At 46.4% G+C, this 20,318-nt stretch overlaps 1 protein-coding gene across 3 annotated transcripts in view; it reads right to left on the minus strand.

The window, feature by feature from the left end:
* The window catches only part of ANTXR1 (ANTXR cell adhesion molecule 1), a 226,771-nt gene that overhangs the window by 52,999 nt on the left and 153,454 nt on the right, over positions 1–20,318 (minus strand). For all 3 annotated transcript variants that reach the window (XR_012120811.1, XM_037022145.2, XM_073212205.1), the window contains exons 14-16: positions 15,150–15,191; positions 8,204–8,299; positions 7,534–7,701 (exon numbers count right to left, since the gene is read on the minus strand). Coding sequence is in view for 2 of the 3 variants with exons in the window: in XM_037022145.2 (XP_036878040.1) it covers positions 7,534–7,701; positions 8,204–8,299; positions 15,150–15,191 (306 nt within the window). In the remaining variant the exon portion in view is untranslated. The remainder of the gene's footprint in view (positions 1–7,533; positions 7,702–8,203; positions 8,300–15,149; positions 15,192–20,318) is intronic.

Raw genomic sequence — 20,318 nt, forward strand, 5'->3', positions numbered from 1 at the left:
TGACTTGAGAATGCTGGACAGGACTGCTGCTGTCTTCAGCAGGGTTTTCTGCATTAAACTGTTTCAATCATCAATGAAATGTTTTCCTTTAATGTTCTTTGGGATAAGCATTTATAGTTCAGGATATAACCAGGTGGATTTTCTGGACAAATGATTCTTTTTTTCTTTCTCTCTTTTGGGAGACTCCGAGGATTCAGCTTGTCAGTTGGCCCACCCAGGGGTTCTGTGTGCTAACCACTCAACTGCTCAACAAAGGAGGAGCAGTGAGATGGGTCTGAAAGAAAATGCAGAAATTTAAAGCTAAATGCAAGCAAAAGAGCAGAAACCACCTAGATGTATAGCACCAAGAGAGTGGGTAGTAATTATGTATCTTTGTGGCAACAGATCACAGTGTAATAGTTAAGCACCAAATGATTGGATTCAGACTGTACCCCTCACTAGCTCTGCAACTTTTGACAAGGAGTTTCACCTCCCTAAGCCTGACTTTTCTCATCTTTAAAATGGAGCTAATAATACTGTCTACTGAAAGGCTACAAGGTTGAGAGTTAGATATTGAAGTTAGATACTTATCTGACAGAAAGTATTCATTAAATGTTATCTATGATCATGGTAATGCCATTAAAATGATAATTTGGGAGGATCTCTAGAAAGAAGGAGACTGTAACACAGAGTGTAAGAATCCAGTAACTGCGAGCTACTCATCTTCTATTTTGTGCTCCTCCAACCCTATTTCCCTCTTTCCCTCAAGCCACACTTCTCATTCCTCTGCTGCATGCCGTGGTCTGGCTTCTAGGGCAGTGTTTGGTGGCCCTAACACGCCACTAAAGCGGCACTAGCTAAGGACATGCACGGCATCCTGAGGCCCCCTTCGGGCCTCGTTTCACTTGATTCTTTTGAGACCTGATGCACTAGGCCTCTCCCCACTGCACCCTTCTCTCCTTCCTACTTGTCTTATTTGTCCTTTCCAGCCTCACGTGCTTCTTCCCTCTGCCTTCATTCCACATGTTGTGCGAACTCCCCTCGGCCTCTTCTAGGCACACCTCTCTGCTGATGCTCACCCTGAGTGCTCTTGTCTAGTCTCGTGGGTCAGCCTTCCCCCTATCTGCCGATGGCTCACAAATTCCACCTTCAGCTTAGTCATCTGAGTTGGGAAGTAGACGTATCCTTGGTATTGAAAACCAAACACCACAGGTTGAACTATGTTTCTCCAGCCTGCGACTCCTTCTGCACACCCTGCCTGGGTTCATGGAACCACCAGCATCCAGACACACAAGCTGGACACTGCCCACTCTTACCTCCTCTCCCTCCTCACCAGCTCACGTCCAGCTCGGACCCCATCCTGTGGCTGCTCTCTCTGTAACAGCCCTCTGGCTGCCCCTGCCCATCCACCCTGCCCCACTGTCTCTGTGGCTCCTGCCATGCCCAGGCCCCCATCATCTGTCACTTGTCCTGCCAACAGTTTCCTGATCGGTCTTTTACCTCCAGGCCCTCAGTCCTCTCCTATTTGATTGATAACGGATTTCATTCCTAGCCTGAATGGAGAGATGCTCCGCAGCTAATAAAATGAACTAAGAAACATCTTGCTAGCAGTGTGAATTTAGGCAAGTGACCTACCCTCCCTCTGCCTTGGTTTTTACATCTGGAAAATGGGAGGAGGAGTAGTTTGTACTTTTGAGGGTCAGGTGCAATAAAGGAGTGAGTGCATGGACAGTGCTTGGAGCTGTGCCCCTGTGGCAGGTGCTCCACCCAGGTGCGCACTTCCCCCAGGTGAGCCGCTGCAGCTGGGCTCTTCCAGCCACAGTGAGACTAGCTAGGTCCTGTTGTACCCTCAGTATTCTGAGTTCTAACTGTCCCGCCAATGCACCCAGTCTCTACTCTGTGACACAGAAAACAATCTGGGGACCCTACACATCCTGTATCTCATTCTACTCCCTTATCACATAGCTTTTTATGCAAGAGCTGAAGTAAGCTTTAGAGTAAGAGTGTTTATAACTAAGAAGTGGATGAAAAAGTAACTCTAAAGTGAAAGAGAAGTGAACAGCAAATGCTCTTGGAGCCTTTCTTTTCCTGAATGTAGGAAGAAGCCTGTCATTTTAAGACAGTAGCTAATGGGGTTATTAATAACATTGCTCTGGGGCCAGAAGAGCCTCAGAGGATTCTTCCAGCTAATTGCCAGGCTTTACCCAAAGCCTGGAGAGAAGCCCTTGAGTTGACTCCACTGTTTATCTCAGATTTGAGCGTCCAACACACACAAGCCTCTCCACAGGATGCATTTCAAGACCCTGGTCTTTACTCCTGAGAGATGCCCAACTGCTTCTGTGAAGCTAAAACAAAGACTTCCCCGTCAGTTTGGGGCCCTCTGCCAGAGTATATGAGCTGACATTTAAAAATGGCTTTCTTTCATATGAAGTTGACACATTCTGGCTGTAAAATGAGAAATTTACCAATTCCAGGCTCCCAACTGGTACCTCAGGTTGAGACCATGCCTTCCAATCCACAGAGGCAGGCAATTTGGGAGTTCTGTGTCAACTCTAGCTTTTGTTTCTCCCTAAACAATTGGACTGGGCCAGCAGTGCTCATGCAGCCATCATTCAAAGCATCCTGGTGCATGGGCTTTATGGCTGGGGTTTCCTTTTCTTCTTTTCTTTCCTTTCCTTGTTTTATTTATTTATTTTTTTGTGCCAGGCAGCAGCTGTGTCTTCTCCTTTGGCTTGTCTGCCTCAATTACTTGGAAGTTAGTCGGAGGTTGATAATTTTGAGGGTAGTTCAATTTATAGTCCCACTATAGACCACCACTTGAATTTTCACACCTTATAATATATGGTGAATATTGTGATCCAGGCTTCCCCTCAAACTAAATAAATTCATGCATAAAGTGGGAAACTTTCCCTACACACACATGCTTGCACACAAATAGGGTCATTTTTGCTTTGCTCTTTTTTCCTTTCAGTCTCTGTTTAAAAAAAGCTTGGAATCATCCTGAAAGTATCCAGAGAGGGGCAAAAGAAGTCTGCTCAGCATCAGCAGGCCTGTCTGACACACTTCAGGCTCTGCTGGGTCTCCCTGGGCTGCGTGCAGCTTCACCCCGGGTGGTTCCAGGCCTGCGCGCTGCTCGATTACAGGTCAGGTGCTGAAGGTGGGTTCGGGATGACAGGCTGGCCTGACAGAAAGTGAAGAGAAGCCCACCCTCTCCCAGGGCCCGGCTGGCCCTGCCCTGTCCTGGATCTGGCTCTCTTGCAGAGAACAGCCAGTTTGCTAGGCCAGCCGGAGTCTGGCATTTGTCACTTGGCTGTCGTTTCTGTCATTTCTAGCCACGTGGAGTTGCTACTGACTGGAAAAGAAGAAAAATGGTTTCTCTGAGGGCTGCAAACCTTCCAGCAAACCTGAAAACAGGCCTGGTTTTGATCAGTCTGGTGACCATATATATCTGGGCATTACTCGAGCTTGTCTGAAATGGTCAGTCCCAGTCTAGTGAGAAGCATGGGATGGTGTAAATCCAGGGGGTGAGAACTGAGCAAAGGGAAACTCAGAACAAATATTGGAAAATTTACTGGTCATGGGCCTGGGATAAGGGAAGGATGAAGTGTGGTCATTGCCTTAAATTGGACTGGTAGAGAGAATCCCATGGTGGACTCCTTCTCTTAATGAGCCCCCATTGGGTTTGCTGAGCATATGTGCTCACCCGCTTCTCAAACTGATTTCATGGAATGCATGAAAAAAGTGAGTCAAATGCAGTACATTCAAACATATATATGATTCTGACCACTTTCACTGGAAAGATAAGTCTTCCTAGTACCTCTTGAAAATTTTGCACTAGGTGGCATTGTTCGCTTTGTTTATATGGTTATTCTCTCTGAGTTGTGTGCCCCCTGCCCCTCTGTCTTCCTTATTCTATGCGTGGGAGGCCTGACCTTTGCTGATGGCACCATCTGGTTTCCCACTGGTTGGGCCCATAGGTGGCACCAGAAGGAATGAGAGGGCAAGAGGAGGGAGAGGTTGGGGTGTTCATTCCTTCTGCTCTCTTCCAACAGTGGCTGCATTCATATAGAGCAAGGGTCTGAAAACATTTTCTATAAAGGAGAGTAAATATTTTAGGTTTTGTAGGCCAGGAGACAAGCACAAAGATATTATATAGGTACTTATGTAATTATTAAAAAATACAAAAACCATTCTTAGCTTGTGGACCATAAAAAAGATGGCAGGCCAGATTTAGATTGCTGATTCCCTTTCTGTGGCCACAGCTCCTATAGGATGGCCTCTTTCCCAGGGCACTGGCTCTAGTGACACCACCGCCTCTCCTTGCCCCACTGTGCTAGTCTGTGGGTGCCTTACCAGCACTATGGGCTCTCTGAGCCCTGCCCACAGCTATGTTAGTTCAACCTTTTTAAGTGTGCCTTCTGTTTCCTGCCAGGACTGTGATCAGTCCAACAAAAAGGTCAACAGAACGAAGAAGAATTGGTGGTTCTGCATGAGGCTAAATGTTTGGCTAAGGCTTAGTGATGTCCATAGGGCCCGTGGCCAAAGTGGGGCTCATCATGGCGCATGCAACTGGTTCAACAGTGTGAATACTGGAGTTCTGGTAGCAAGTCTGCCCTTTTTCTTCTGGACAAACAGCACACATCATTGCTCTTGAATGCCTTTCTGTGCTTCCGTTCTCAAGCCTCCTTGTTCCCACCCTTCTCTCTCCCACCTGGCCCAGATACATATCAGATGATCTTTTTCTCTCCTCTCCTCAAAGAGATGCCAAGAGGAAGGTCACCTTCCTTGGACTGAGGGCACTAAAGGGGCCTGTGCGGGCCAGAGAAGATGGTCTAACCAGTGTCTAATCGCTGGGAGTGATTTCATCATTGCAGCCTATGCCTCAGCTCTTTAACAAGAGATGGTGAAGTCCCTGCCAGGTGCCCGGCACAATGCTGTTCATTGGTGATTTAAAGATGAGTTAAGCATGACCCCAGGGGGTCAAATCTGGAGGAGAGAAGACTCATCAACGTGGGCAATCCCACGAACGGGCCACTGTCCATCTCCTATCTAGCAGAGGGAGCTGAGTAAGTGTTGGCATGAACCGCTCCACTAGCAAGAGGAGCATTCACACTTTTTTGTGTCCTAACAAGGGAGGCCTGTGGAGGACTTAGCCCACCAGTGTCACAGGTCTTTTCCATCTGGTTATCTGGGGGATTCCTTGACCCTCAGATTCTCAACCACTTAACATTAATCCAGCAGCTGTCTCAGTGGTAAAAATGGACTGTGAAATCTAATGTGGTTCCTCTTGCTGAGACTCCTGACAAATCACCGAGGTATGATTATGGCTTCTTTGTCAGGCACCGCAGTTTCTACCCTTAGGGAACTTACTATGTTAGACTGCCTGGAACCTTCAGTGACAATTTCTTAAGTGACTTGTTAAAACCCAGATTACTGGGTACCCCCTTCAAACTTACTGATGCAGTAGATCTGAGTTGGGCCTGAGAATGTGCATTTCTAACAGGTTCCTGGGAATGCTGCTGCCCAGGGACCACACCATGAGAATCTGGCTCTAGCACTAAAGGGGAGGCTCGGGAGCAGGGCTGCAGAGACAATGGTAACTGGGGCAATAGAGGGGCTTGGATGTGAAGTTTGGAGAGGGAGGCATTGGGGAAACAGGGGTTTCATTTGATGAGAAAAAGTGAGGAAGTTGTGAGGGCCAGTGTGCCTTTGAAGGCCTTGTGAGACTCTGAGTCAGTAGGTCTGAGACATTAGGCCTGGAAGTCAATTTGTAAAGCTCTCCCAGCTGCTTCTGATATTCAGCCTGGTTTAAACCTCTATATACTCAGCCTCCAGCAGGGCCTGGCACATAGTAGGTGCTTGACAAATACTCATTGAATTGATACTAATTCCAAGTGTCTGTTTGGAATGTTTTTGGGTTTCTAAATCTTGTCCTCCACATCTCTATTTATTTCATAAGACTCAGTCTTACACCACCAGTTAATAGAGGAATAACATGCTCTCAAGCAGAAATTGGATTCTTCAAACAGAATTAATGTTCTCTCAGTGTCCAAGATTACACTGGCTAAAACTGGGCTATACCCAAATATGTTGTATTAGTCACAAAGTACAGATCTCTGAAAACAACATAATAGAAAATTCCCTTTCTCCTTCATCTCTGAGATTCTCTTTGGCTCCTTCCTGTCTGCACATGCTTGCACACCACTGCATGTTCCGCATTAGAAAATAATTAGAAGCAAACAGCTGTTACTCAAGCAAGCTACATTTCGCCCACATCTTTCCAGAGTTCAATCCATTGCTCCAGGGGGCTTATCTTAAAAAGAAATCTCATTGCTTTAAACACAGCAAGCCAAAAGGAAAATACATTGCAATTAGTGTAGCTAGCTCAGCTGAGAAGAGACAACTACCAATAAAGTTTCACTCCACTGTTTAAAATGGTTATTTCTTGTGATTTCATAGAAGGGCTGCTCTAAAATTAGCAATTAATTCAATGAATGATAAAATTTTTGCTGTCACTAGAAGAGGAGTAAGGCTATGTGTGTGTGTGTGTGTGTGTGTGTGTGTGTACACATTTGTGTGTATGTGTCTGTGTGCATGTGCACATGTGTGTGGTGAGGAAAGCTGGCTCTTCTTACATGTCTTTCACTTGGGGCCTTGGTATTGGCCAAGTTTTGTCTGTAGATAGACCTAGAAACTATAGGTCTGAATTGGAGCCTTAGGTTCCGGGTCTGGGCAGAGAAAGGACTTTGCTTATCTCAGTTTTCTTCCCGTATGAAATGAGGGAGTGAAGTGAATGAGGGATCTGGGATGGATGCTCTCAATGTCTTTTCAGCTGTTATTTTCTAGTGTTCTCTGACAACTGACATAGAGCAGATGTTTATGCTAAAGAGCAAGGGTATTGAATGAACCACATGAATTCAAAGACAATTGTACCCAAGAGTAAGAGAAAAGAAAACTTCAGGAAGCATAAACTGGCCCCTATGGCTTAAACTTCCTAAACATTAAGGAAACCACCAGAGGCTTCAAGCTCTGGAGCCACTGGGGGAAGAGAAATGGTGGAGAAAAAAGGGGTTTTGCTTGCAGCTAAGAAGAATGAGTTCTAGATCCATGGCCAGTGCAATCCACCAGTGTCCTGATACATTCACAAGAGGCTGGATAAATGGGAATGGACTTATGTTATGATATGAGGAAGGGTGATAAGGCACAGGGGGAATCCTGCCATTTTTGGTAGACAGTGGGATTGCCTACAATGAAGTTATGAGATGTCATAGAAACTCATAATGATCCTCCAGGTTACTTCACAGGTCTCTTGATTCATAGTCTATTTGCATTCCACTGCTTTGCCATGGTGATATTAAAAGGCCTACTTCTCAACCTTGGTGATGTGGAAATGAAGAAAGTACCTGTACTTTTCAGTCCATGATTTTAGAAATTTGTTTCTTTGTGATACCTGGACTTTGGCTTGATATTTTGTCATGTCAAAAGAGTCTGATTCTCACCATGTAAGTGTTTTATTAGGAGTGATGATGGATTTTTGAGTAGAATGAGACATACCTTGATCGGAGAGTACCACTTCCGGGGGGAAGAGGGCCGACGCATGTTGTTGTTGAGATTTCGAGGTTCGGGGAATTCGTACTCCTGCTCTGGCATCTTCACTCTCGCATTCTTTGCCTTTTCCAACTTAGCACCTTCTTCTGTGGAGCCCTTTTCTCCCCAACGAACCTAAAATAAATAATATACACTAAAACAAAGTAACACAGTAAAATATGATGCCCTTGAGAACGGCCATCACAAACTTGTATGTGATGTGCAATGCCAGAGCTACCGAATCTTCAGGGCCTTTGGGTTTTGAGGGCCAAAGAGGAGGGAGGTGTAGGAAGGGGAGAGAGGGAGGGCTGAAGGGGCAGAGAGAGCAAGCCACATGCATGCTTATTGCCCAGCGCATGAGGACCGTACGTGCAAAGGCCTTGCAGGCCCAGGTAAGAACGTTTTGGATTTTATTCCAGTGACATTGAGGGGTTTGAGTGGATGAGTGAACTGCTCTGGCTCAATAGTGGGCAAGATATGGGGAGGTACAGGTAAAAGGCTGTACCTCCCATCTCTCCATCTGATGCCTTACAAGCCATGCCCTTGCCAGACTCCATATGAGTTTTCAGCAGGTGGCTTTGGTTTTCCACCAGTGAGTGTCAGCACATGGATATGAGTGCATTCTCTGTCCTCTTACCTCCATCCTTTTAATGCCTCCAACGCCTCGCCCACCATAGTATGAGGCATCAACTGTAGGCCACTTCTTCTTGGGCAGACCATCATCATCTTCTTCCTGTGGGGAGACTGTCACACGTGAGGCAAGCAGAGCCTCACTGCTGCAGGCATGTGTCCACTATGGCAAGTAGATAGGGGCGGACTGCCTGGGTTACATCCAGGGCTATCACTCATGGGGCCCTGGGCAAGGCACGGACACCCACTAGCTCATCTTCCTTATCACTGTCCATCAGTGTAGTAAGATGCCACAGATCTGTTGACCCTACTTTTGAAAATGTGTGACTTTACCTCCACCTCCATCACCACTCCACCATGCTGGTCCCCAGCCCTGTAAGTCTTCTTCCCCTAACTGACCTCCCTGCGGCCTTCTTGTCTACAAAGCAGCAGAATAAAGCCCAAACCACAACCCTGCCCTGGGAGCGCAGGCATTTGCTTGTCTCTTCAGCCCGCTGGTCCTCTCTCAACGGAGATGCTCTCTCAAATGCTCTGAGCACATTCCTGTCCGAGGCCTGTGTACAAGCTGTTCCCTTATCCAGGAGTGCTTTTTCCTTGGTCTTCTCATGGCTGGATCTTTCTTACCACTCCCTGGAGAAGCCTTCCCTGGATATCTTTCTAGAGGAGCCCTGCTCTCTTCAACCCATCAGTCTGTTTCTATTTTTAGTTAAGGATCTCATGATGGCTTGATATTTATTTATTGTTTGGTCTCTCCATGCTGGAATGTAAATTCCATGGATGCTTCTGTTTCTTTGTTGTGTTTACCATTGTATTCTCAGCTTTTAGAACCACACCTAGTATGTGGTAGGCGCCCAAGAATTATTTTTTGAGTTTACAAATAAATTAAATGAAATCATTCAAATAAAACAGTTACCTCAGCACCTGCAACTTAGAGACAAGAAGCTAGCACTTACTCTATTTTTTTTTTAGAAGAAGAGAGTAAACAAGAGGCGTGTATAACTTTACAGATGGAAAGGGAAGGATAAGTAGCAAACCTGCTCCTTATCCTGGCATGGTAAGTATTCCTGTTGCCGGGAGAAACAAATCAGCGTCTACAGTCATGATTTCCCTCGTGGGTAGAGAAAAGAAGCTGAGAAAGGAGCCTGTAAAGCAGAGGAATGAGCCAGAGGATGAAATTGCTCCGGACAAGCCTGCCTCGCCAGCCTTGTGTCGGTAGTTTTAGGCAAGCCAAGGGCTCAGAGTGGAGTCCTATGCAGCGCCACCATCGTGTGCAAAGGGGCATCTCAGGCGGGAGGCAAGGGGCAAAGCAAGAGAGGGCAGCGGGTGCACGGGGAAGAGGGCAGAGCCACAGCAACAAAGCAGAACAGCACACTTTACCCCACGGGGACCCACTGGATGATCTGCTGTGCTGGGGATGGGCGGACTGCTTTTTAAAAAAGTTTAAAAAATTTAATACAGCTTAAAGTACAGTGACCACGGCAGACCAGAGGACTGTTAACATTCTGGCAGCTGACACTTGGGTTAGTTTCTCTCTCATTTTAAAATAGATCTGTCCTGCATCAGGACGCTGTGAGCCCTGAAGGCAGCGTGGATTCTGTTGACCCTTGTGCTCCAGGTGTGGTACACAGCAGGCGCTCAATAAATTCGTCCTGCGCACGGAGCTGCGGCTCACCTCGTCGCGTCCGTGCCGCGCAGGATTTGCAGCAGGCTCTCTTTCGAGGCGGAGCCCGGTGAGGGGGCGGGGCGGCCTCCTGCGCATGTGCGGGGCCAGCACTCCCACAACAGGAAATGCCGAGCCTGAAAGCTGCTCGGCTAGCCTACTGTTTAATCCCCTGACCTGAGCTCGCCTGCCAGCCTCAAACAGCAGCAGCGAAAGACAACACAAAAGCCCAGGGTTTGACCAACGGGACAGTCAGAATTTCCCTGCAGTTACCATGGCTCTGTTTACACATTACGGGAGAGTTTTGCAATCTTCAGAAGAGAAGGGAATCTTTGATGTGTCTTTTCATTTGGTCCCAAACTAATGGAGTAAAATCACAGTCACCAGCAATTCCACTGAGTGTGGGCGGCACCCAAGGTGAAACCTTACATCTAATTGGGCATAAAGTCTCTTGGTACGTTCCCCTGGCATTGTCCTTCAAGGCGGCAGGAGGGTGTGGAAAACCCACCAGTATAGAAATCCTCCGTGAGTCCTGGAGGACCGACTGGGTGAGCCAGATTGCTTTGCATGAGCAAAGTAGTAGGAATCAGGCATTTGTAGGCAGTCAGCGGACAATGGGCAGAAAGAATGGTATGAGCTATCAGCACACTGCCCAGGGCCATCTGAGGGGGCCGCACCAACGTCCTGGTCGTGGAAGTGACAGGGATGGTAAAGAGGAGGCTGTTTAATATGTCAGAAGTTGCTTGCTGGCTGACTTGTGTTATAACCCATCCTGTACTGTCAAAACTTTTAAAGTCCCTATACTGAGGGCCTTGTGCCACTGTGTCTTTGGGGGTGCTGAAAGAGTCAAGTTTGCTAGATGGTGCCCAGCAAGTGAAGATGAGATATTGCAGAAAAAGCAAGAGGTAGGAGTCAGTGGTGGCTGGAGAAACCACAGAGATGATGGAGAGAAGCTGTATTTAAATCTTAAAGGATGTGGTGCCCCCACCCCGTCCAGTGGGCTGACGTTTGGGTAACATGTGGCAGCATAATGGCCCGTTTTGACCTGCTTGTCCTCACAGACCCGCTCCAGGGAGAAACCACGGTAGATGGGAAGCCTGGTGCACACGTTCACTTGGTCTGTACCTGGACTGCTGCCTCAGACACTGAACTTCTCCTTTCCAATCATGCTGCGCTTTTGTATGACTCCATGCTTCGACATTCATCGCTTCCTGTGCTTAGAACGCCTTCCCCCCTCTTCTTCCACTCATTTTTAAAGATATCACTGGCGGGTAACCTCTTCTGTGAAGAGCTCCCTGATTCCCCATAGAATTCAATGCTCCTTTCTTACCTTCCCCACATCTCCTATACTGACCTTCACTCACTCAACAGAATTTAACTATTAGATAGTTACTAAGCACACCAGCGAGAAGAAGAGGTGAGATCTCCCTAGGTAGGATTGCCTCCCCCCTCTATCCACACACTGACCGTGCATTGGACAAGTCTGTGGATTTAGAGTGAACAGCCCTCAGACTCAACCTATAGGTCCTTTACCATGCCTGCTTCTCTGATGTCCATTTGCTGGAGGAGCCACATGGCCAGTTTGGCCCAACAAGCTCTCAACCCCCACCTCACTGTGGGCACCAGTGGTAACTATCTATGGAAAGGAGAACATAACTGAAACAGAATCGAGCCCAAGGAAATAGTTTTAAGCCAGTCTTTAATTCACTTAAAATTTCACTGAACTGTAAACATCTCAACTCATTATGGTCAGCCCTGAACAGCCCCTAAAAGGGCCTTCTATTTGTCTATTCCTTCATTCACTCACTCAAGCATCTGTAGTTCAGCCCCACTGTTTGTCAGTGTTATATTTTGAGAAAAATAAAGAGAATGCAGCTGTCAACAAGATCATTAGTATTTATAGAGGCATAAAGCTTTGTGAGTGTGTGACATGAAGGAAAGGTCCAAGGCCACAGAAACGGCCAGGCTCGGAAGGCTCTGGAGGGCAGGGCCTAAAGGAGACTGGCTGTTCTGTCTCATCTGAACTCTTTGGGGATGAGCCAGAGAGGTCATGCTCAATGTCAGCCTTGGAGATCAATTCCTAGGAATGAACTGGCAAGTGAGAAAAATTCAGCAATACTTTCCCTTATAAATACAAAAAAGTCCAGCTGACTTAAGATTGTCCTGTTCTGAGTTACATTTAACATGTCATGATGCCATCAAATCTGTTTGCATCCACACAGTGAGTAAGGACAGCACAATGATTGTCCTGTATTTAACACTAAAGAATGGGGTGTTTGCTTTTTTAGAAGCAATGTTCTTTTTTTTAACTTCTGAAATACAGGATACAGAATTCTAGGCCTGTTCTAGGACTTCTGTTTGCAGCAGATGTGTGTGTGTGTGAGGGCCCATGTGTGAGTATGTATGAGAATGTCCACTGGAAAGAAGGTGCCTGGAAGCAGCTTGGCCCCTCACCCGTCCAGAGTGGGAGGCTGGTCTGGCTGCCTGTGTAGATATAGCTCTGAGGGGTACCAGGCCTGCTGCTATTAGGAAGTTTGACTTGTTTGGTCCTAAACAAGTTGTATAATTTTTCCATAGCTCAGTTTCCAATCTGGAAATGCTTGCCACAGAGAAATTGTTAGGATCAGTGAGTGTAACAAACCTGGAAATAAGTTCATCATTCCAAGCCAGGTGCTTATTATGAATTGTATGCCCCCTGGGTGTCAATGCCTTCAGTAAGCATCCTTCTCCCTCTCAAACAGAGGGAATCCACAGAACTACAGAGTCAGATGAAGTATTTCATAATTGGACCCTCCCACAAACTGCCCATTGTTTGGAATACTAGAGACTTAGTGAGGAATACTCACTCAGCTGTCAGTTATAGAAGACTCAACCCAAGAAATACCTTGCTTAGCTGTTAAAACTGAGCTTCCTTGCTTTTGTTGAGGTCTCAAATTTTCAAGCAATTTTTCTTTGTCTTTTCTTTATACAGAAGTATCACTGTTGGTTGCATGGAATATCAGAGTCATGGCTTTTCAAATTGTATATTTGATATTCCATATTAAAGAGGATCACTGAGAGCTCATTATGAAGTTGTATTCATTCTCTAAGTTTAGTTACTTAAATAATAGAGAAACCTAACAGGATGTGATGCTTATAGGACTGATAAAAATTTGGATAATTAATATTTAACTTGTTCATACATATGTCAGAGGGTGTTTGACTTTATATAGCTATTAGTTGAGTGTTAGACACTGTATTAAGCTCCTTGACTGTATCAAGTCAAAGATTAACTGGATATAGATCCTGCCCTTCAAGTAGCTAATGGCCTTAAACTTTGATGCAGAAGAAAGAGTCAATAAGATACCCCTGGAATGCAAAGAAGGGAGAAATGAGAAATTAGTCATGATGGAAGGAATTACATTGTGTTTTGTGTGAGCTGTACCTGGAGCACTGGTGGGATTAGAATACAAGGAGCTAGAGTGAAGAAGGTTCTAGAACTCTAGATTCAGACTATGATTATCAGGGCATTGTGTAAAATACTTTATATGGACTAAGTTATGTTACCTGTTTCTGTGGGATTTCTTTCTTTCTGCCAAATGCATTGAGAAGGAGGTAGGGCTACTTAACTCTTGGGAACAAGGAACTCCCAGGGCCAGCACCCATGCTAAGGCCAACCCAGAAACAAGTGCAGGTCTAACACACCCTTTAGATCTCAAGTATCCCAAGGGTGTCATTCCTTTTCAGAAACCAGGGCTGCCTTCTTCAGGCAGAAGAACTCTTTCTACAAAAATATGAGATCAAACTGGAAAAACTCAACTAGGTGTTTTTCTGGTCTGGGCTCTTGTATTTGTCCTCCAAAATTGTATTGTTGGGTATCGTACTTCATTCTGCAAATAACTTATTGAGCTTGTTCTCTCTGTGGAGCCCTATGCTAGTCTCCTGGTGTATTCTGGCCATGGTGGCTGCCACATCACTTTCCAAAGGCAAATGCAGAGGCAGCACCAGAATAAAGGGCAGCAACTCCTCTAACTGAGCATAAGGAGGGAAGGGAACACTCTTCATCTCAGGGCAGAGGGCACCCTCATCAGGGCAGAGCTTCTCACCCTATTTTCCTTTGGAGTATAGAGACAGCTGCACACAACAGCCACACAGCCAAACTGGAATCCTGAACTAGGCACGGTGCTTTCTTCTGAAGGATAAAGAAAGGGCTTTTGTGGATGTAAAGAGGATTTCTTTTCTCCAACCTCTTTGCACAGCAATGTAATTTCCTCCCTTGATTTCTGGGCAGAAAGTTAGCATTCCAACAGTATGTGCTTTAATTGATTGCAGCCATTAAATCCCTTGGCTTACATGCATATGGTTCAGGATATAAAAGCCACCTGGAACTTTAAATTTAATCATTATTCTTTCTGTATTAGGAGACTTGACAAAGGCATTGGGAAGAGGAATGGTGAAGGGGTGGCACACAGCTTGCACACAAGAGACCTTAGGGATGAGGACAGTGAACTTGAAACCTCATCAATAATCTTTTGGCCCCACTCAAATTTCAGACCCGTACCGTGGCTTCTAAACTGGTGAGCGTGGCATCCAGGGAGGCTGGTTATCTCAGGAGTGGTCAGAGGATCAGGAAAGCCACTGGCCGAGTTTTCTGCCCAGGGATGTTCCCTCTTGCCATTAGCCTTTAATGCCTCCACAATATTGCACCCCAGGCCACCCTTGCACCAAAACTGCTTACTGGCCAATTTATGGTGGAGTCTAAGGTGTTTATTGTTTCTTTCAAATGATGGGGATCTGAGAGCAAGGCCAGGGTATTAGCATATTTCCCTCCAGTCTATTTTCTTTACTGCCTGGCAAATCTTTAGGTAACATTGTTTTAAGTTAAAGAAAAATGGAACACTCTAAGCATCCAGCTGCTCCCCAAACCACTGTTTGTTGGAGGATATGGAAAATTTGCCCTGATCTACATATATAAAGAAAACATAAGTCTGCAGAGGAAAGAGAAACCTGAAGTGTCTGTTTTACAGGAAAAGATTGTATGGATCAGAATATTTAGTTTTACAGCTCAAATTTTATCTTTGCAGGGAGAAAACCTTCCAAACTATTCTGCCATTGGCTGCTAAGTTAGTTCAGTTCCTCTTCATCTTTGGTTCAGAAAGCGCTCAAACTCTCTCCTTGCTAAGTTGTATGCAGTGGGAGCCTGGGCCTGACTTAGCTCTGCTTTGCAGGGTCCTGAGTCTCGGGTCAGCCCAACCAGCCACCTGCTCCACTGTGCCACCCTGTCCACCTGCTGCAACCTGCTGTGGTCACTTACCTCACTCTCCTCAGCAGGGGGTGGAGGGACCTCCTTGATAATCTGAGAAGAAAAAAAAAAGAGACCAAGTCAGTGGGAATCTCCAGCTCCCTGCTTTCTAAGAGGCCTGCTCTCGAGAGGTACCTTGGTAGCATGGCCCTGATTACCACGGCAGTGGGCCCATGCAAGGCAGGCTCAATCAATGCCAGGATGCGTCTTTTTGGGCACAACAGCTCATTAGTTAGAGCATGATCCAGGCTGAGGGTTCCTTTCTCCATTATGTGTTTTATATGGAGAAAAAAGCGTTCCACTGTTGACAGTTCATCTCTTATCCCAGGTAGCTACCTTGTAAATCTGTTCACTCATTCATACATCAAATCATCCACTCCCCCAAGAGTCTACAGATTTAACAAAGAACTGTATGCGACAGAGGTTAAGATGGTGCTGCAGAGATGAGGCAGGCATGGGCCACACCCCGGCTGTGGGCAGTCCTGTCACGAGGCACTGGCCTCACATGGCCCCCAGAGGGGAAGAGTGTGATTGTCAGATGGACCAATTCCTGACAGAGTAGCAAAGGAAGGGAAACCAGGGTTCTCTGAGGCCCTGATGTTTTAAGGGGTACAAAGATTTACACAACAAAACTGTTAAGACTACACCCCACAGCTGCCTTATCATCAGAGCTGAAGACAGTTGTGTGGACACTCTGGGCGGGCAAAGTGATTTGGAGCCCTTCTGACAATGAGAAGATGAGTGACACATGGGAGAAGGGCAGGGAAGGGGGCTGCTGGGCACAGCAACCTCTCTTCATTCTTGTCCCCAGTGTGCACACCCCATTCATTAAAGCAAAGGCCTTGTAGTTAACTGGATTTAGAGTCTTTTACAAGGCAGTTTGGCCATTATCTACTGTGATTCCTCCATGTCCCTTGGGGACTCCTTCCCATCATTCAAATCTTATTGAAATTTTGGATGCCCTATATCCTTTTTGTCGGAGGATTCTGGTAAATACAAAGCTCATTACGTATCTCTTGATGTCTTCACGTCAGGGCCGGCCTGGACCGCTTTGTGGATAGATGTCCAGGCACTGCCCACAGGTCAAGCTCCTCAGTCTTCTAGCTGGAGAGCTCTCCCAGTGGCAGGCCAGGCTACCCGCTAGGCGTCAGGCTCTTCCCTACCGCTCCCGACTAGGCACACGCGTCCTTCGATTTGATGACTATTCTGGGACCTCATCTGGGCTCTGATCCCCACTGCTGTCATCCATGCTACCATTGTCTGTACTGTCTTCTCTGTGTATTGAGACAGGCTACTGACTCGAGGCTTACTAACACCAGCGAAGGGACAGACTCCAGTCATGTGAAAGGACTGTATTCAATTAATTAAGAGGCAGAAGCGAAGGCCTCCAGGGGTTTCAAACCATCATTTCATCTGCCTCCACTTCCTGGCCACTGTGGGAGGCCTGCTAAAGCCATGCTTTGCTCACCCACTCAACACTGGCTCTGATTTTGTTAAGGAAATCTCTAAGTAATTGGCCATTACTGCCCAATGCTGACTTCCCATCATCCTAGAGGCAGGGATGCTTTTAAAACAGGAAATTCCTGCAAACTGGAGGCAGGGGCAAGGAGCTGGCGACTGCGATCTGGAATGCATCTCTTCTCTTAGGGCAAGGTTAGGGAGGGGAGTGAGAGGGAGAGCAGGATGTTTGGGAACACAGGCAGCTGTTGACAAGCCAGCTGGGGGCAGGACGCATGAGAAGTCCTCTAGGTTACAGAGGTCAGTGAAGGGCAGCTGGGCTTCTGTCCGCACAGGGCTACCAGCTTCCTCCCTCTCTACATGGCACAGCATGCTTGTTAAATGTGAATCCTGGTCAACCTTTTCCTGACTGTGAGGATTTGACAAGTCCCTGACCTTCCCTGAGCTCCACTGTCCTCATCTGTTAAATGGGAACAATGCAACTTTGTAGGAATTGAGTCACGGTGAGCAATAATGCTTGTAAACCATCTGGTAGAGAATGGGTGTTCAGTAGAAGGTGTGTACTATTATTATTCTCTTTTCCCTTTCTTCTCTCTTCTCCTTTCTCTGTCTCTTGCCTTTATTATACCTTTAACGAAGGTCTCACTCAAGCCTCTGTGTATACGAAATGACTTTGTATGGTTTCCAGATGGAACAGGCTCTAGGCCGGAGCTTCATAAAATGAGTGAGACAGGAGGCTGGTAATCAGAATGGTCAGGGAGGGGCTTCAGGGGGTAAGTAGCAGCGTATTTCCCCACAGACTTCAGCCAGGAAGTGCAGCACCAAGCGGCCCACCCACCACACAGACTAACCCACTGGAGGGCTTATGTTCAATGGACCTTAGTGAGTATCTGTTGATCTCTGAATCCAGCAATGAACCAAGGGGAGCCCAAAAGACAAAGACAAAATCATGATTTATTAAGTATTTAATCCAAGGCAGACTGACTGTAATCCCAATTTCACACTGACACACTGTAAACTGGGCACATGAGCTTCTGGAAGAATGCCACCATGCTCAGGTAAACAAGATTTAGGCCCCTCTACACTCCAGCCTCATTGGTTGGGTGTCTGGCACTATTCAGCAGGAATGAGGAAGTCTTCCTTTGGAAGAAACTCCACCCCCACCTGGGGGTAGGGAGCAGCTGGCCCAGAGGATGGCAGGAGAGCATTTCCAGGTACATCCAGCAGGCTCAGCTGGGGTCATGAGTCACCCCAGCCCCAGAGCTGGATGGGCTGTCGGGGAGAGAGCCAAATCCTTGTGCCAAGACCAGCACACAGGCCACCCAGAGGGCTCTGAGCCCAGGGACACGCCAGGCCTCTCCACCTCACCCCTCTGGAGGGCCAGCGGCCCTGTTGCCTGGAAGAGTGGCTGGACAGCAGGCTGCATGGCTCTTGAGCCTGCAGTGCCCCTGCGGCCCTGCTGCAGAGTGGCCCATGGCTTACAGGGTAAAAGGCAGACTGCCCCCAGCTGCTCTTCACTCTCCCCCTCACTTTCTGTGCTCCTGCCTCTCGGTCACCTTCCTGTTCAGTCCGCGCACCAGGTTGACCGCTTCTCACTTGTAGCATCTTCCACCTAGATGGTTACCATCCCTCCCTGCTTTGTCCTCATGCCTGTGGACACCTGTTAACACACCCAGCTAACACCTCCTCAGTGGATAGCTTACCTGCAGATGCATCTCCCCTGGGTGTGTATACACTTCACCCCTGAACTCATAGAACAGCCAAGGCCACCTTTACAGGACCTCACATACGCAGTGTCTTTTGTAGCACTTTGAATTGTAATTAAAAGGTTAATTGCATAATTCTTTGCCTCCAACTAGTATGGCTGAAAATTATTTCCAATTAGAATGCAAGCTAGAATCAAGCTCAGGATTGTCAAGCTTAGGCTTGATTTCACTGACTTCCCTTCTTAGAAGGTTCTGGGAACTTCCCCTTGGTTGTGAGTGGGCTCATCGAAGAAGGATAAGGTTGAAGAGTCCCTTAATAACATGCTTAGGAGGAAAACACCCCAATAAACATAATGATAAGCATAATGTGGTAGAACTGAATGGCAGTACTGGGGGTTAAACTGGGACATTTTTCATAGTTCTCCAGAGACCAGTACCCCTTCTGCTCTTAGCACCATCTTTAGTTGGGCTATTTTGAAAGGGCAGGAAGTGACCACTGGCCTCCTTGGGATGCTGCCCTAGAGCCCGTTTCACATTCTGGCTGGACTGGAGAGGTAAAGGGGATAAGGAAAGTGAGATGGAATAGGGAACTTCTGAATTCTCCTAGCGTTTCTTTGCTGATAATTTCTTGAAATTGTTTCTGCTGTGAATTGGGAGACCGGCCTCCTCTCTCCTCTTATCAGTGACTTTAATTCTGATTTTATCCATGTTCATTTAGGTAGACATGACATAGGGCCAGACCTGACAAAGTCTGTCATGTGGATAAAGGAAAGAAAGCCAGAAAAGACCGGGCAGAATCTTATTAAATTGAAATCTTACTGGCAACTTCTCATTGAATCAAAACAAATTCAAGTTTTCTTGTATATCCCTTAGTTTGGCTACTAGAAATGGTAATGATGGAAGATGCAAAAATAAAGTTAGCATGGTATGAATACAGAAGAGATAACCCATGCCCCCAGGTCCCTTTTGAAACCTGGGAACTTTATTCTGGTTTTATAAGTCAAGTTCAATCATTTAGGTCTCTGTAAAACTCTTAAAGCTTATGTTATAAAGTATTAAGGTGAAATAAAGGAACTGGTGGGTTTATTTTGCTCGTTTTTCCTCTAGAGGTATTCAAGTTTTGCTTCTGCTTTGTCTGTTTTGACCTTTTCCCTTTGTTTGCCCTCACTAATGTTACTACTATAGTCCTGTGCAATAGCATGCAGAATACAGTCTGTCTGGTTTTTAATATGGGCACCTCTTCTTCTTCTCCAGACATTCCTTAAAGCCGTAAGTCAGGTCAACATGCTGCATGCAGAGCAGCAGTTTGCTAGGCCTGACTCTTCCCCCATAGCCCCCTGCTGTGTCTCCATCACCACACCTCCATTTCCCCACTTTCTCCACCTTATCTTTCCTGTCACATCACGCTGGGGCTAAGCAGTGTGAGCTCATTTTAGACAGATGCTTATCTTACAGCATGAAAAGTGGAACAAAACAGGGGACTTCTTTTTGGGCCCCCTTCTTAAATTGTATCTAGTGACTCAGTATCCTTTTTGCATGAGCTGGATGAGAAGTACCTCCTGCAACTCCCTCTGCACCAAAGGTGCAAAGGACACTCTTCCTTGGCATGCAGCCAATTCTGTTATCCAGACAAAAACCTAAGAGAACCACTTAAGATAACTACTCTATTAAAATTAGCTACTTGTCCTCTGATTTGAATTAGCTCAGTAGTTTTAAACTTTGTCAAGTATCAGAGTGACCTGGAGGGCTTCTTAAAACACAGATTTCTGGGCTGAATCCTACAGTTTCTCATTAGGAGATCTGGAACAGGATCTTTGCATTTCTAACAAATTCCAAAATGACACTTAGGCTGCTGCAGGTCCATGGACCACATGTCAAGGACTATGAATTAGCTTATTTCTAACGATGCCCTACTGCAATTAGAGATGTGGGGGCATGTTTTGCTTCAAGTCAGACATTTCTATGAGTGCTCTGTTGAGAGTTCCTTACGGCTGATTAGAAACACCAGCCTTGAAAG

The sequence above is a fragment of the Manis javanica genome, chromosome 1 (genome assembly GCF_040802235.1).
Source record: "Manis javanica isolate MJ-LG chromosome 1, MJ_LKY, whole genome shotgun sequence".
Taxonomy (NCBI): Eukaryota; Metazoa; Chordata; class Mammalia; order Pholidota; family Manidae; genus Manis; species Manis javanica.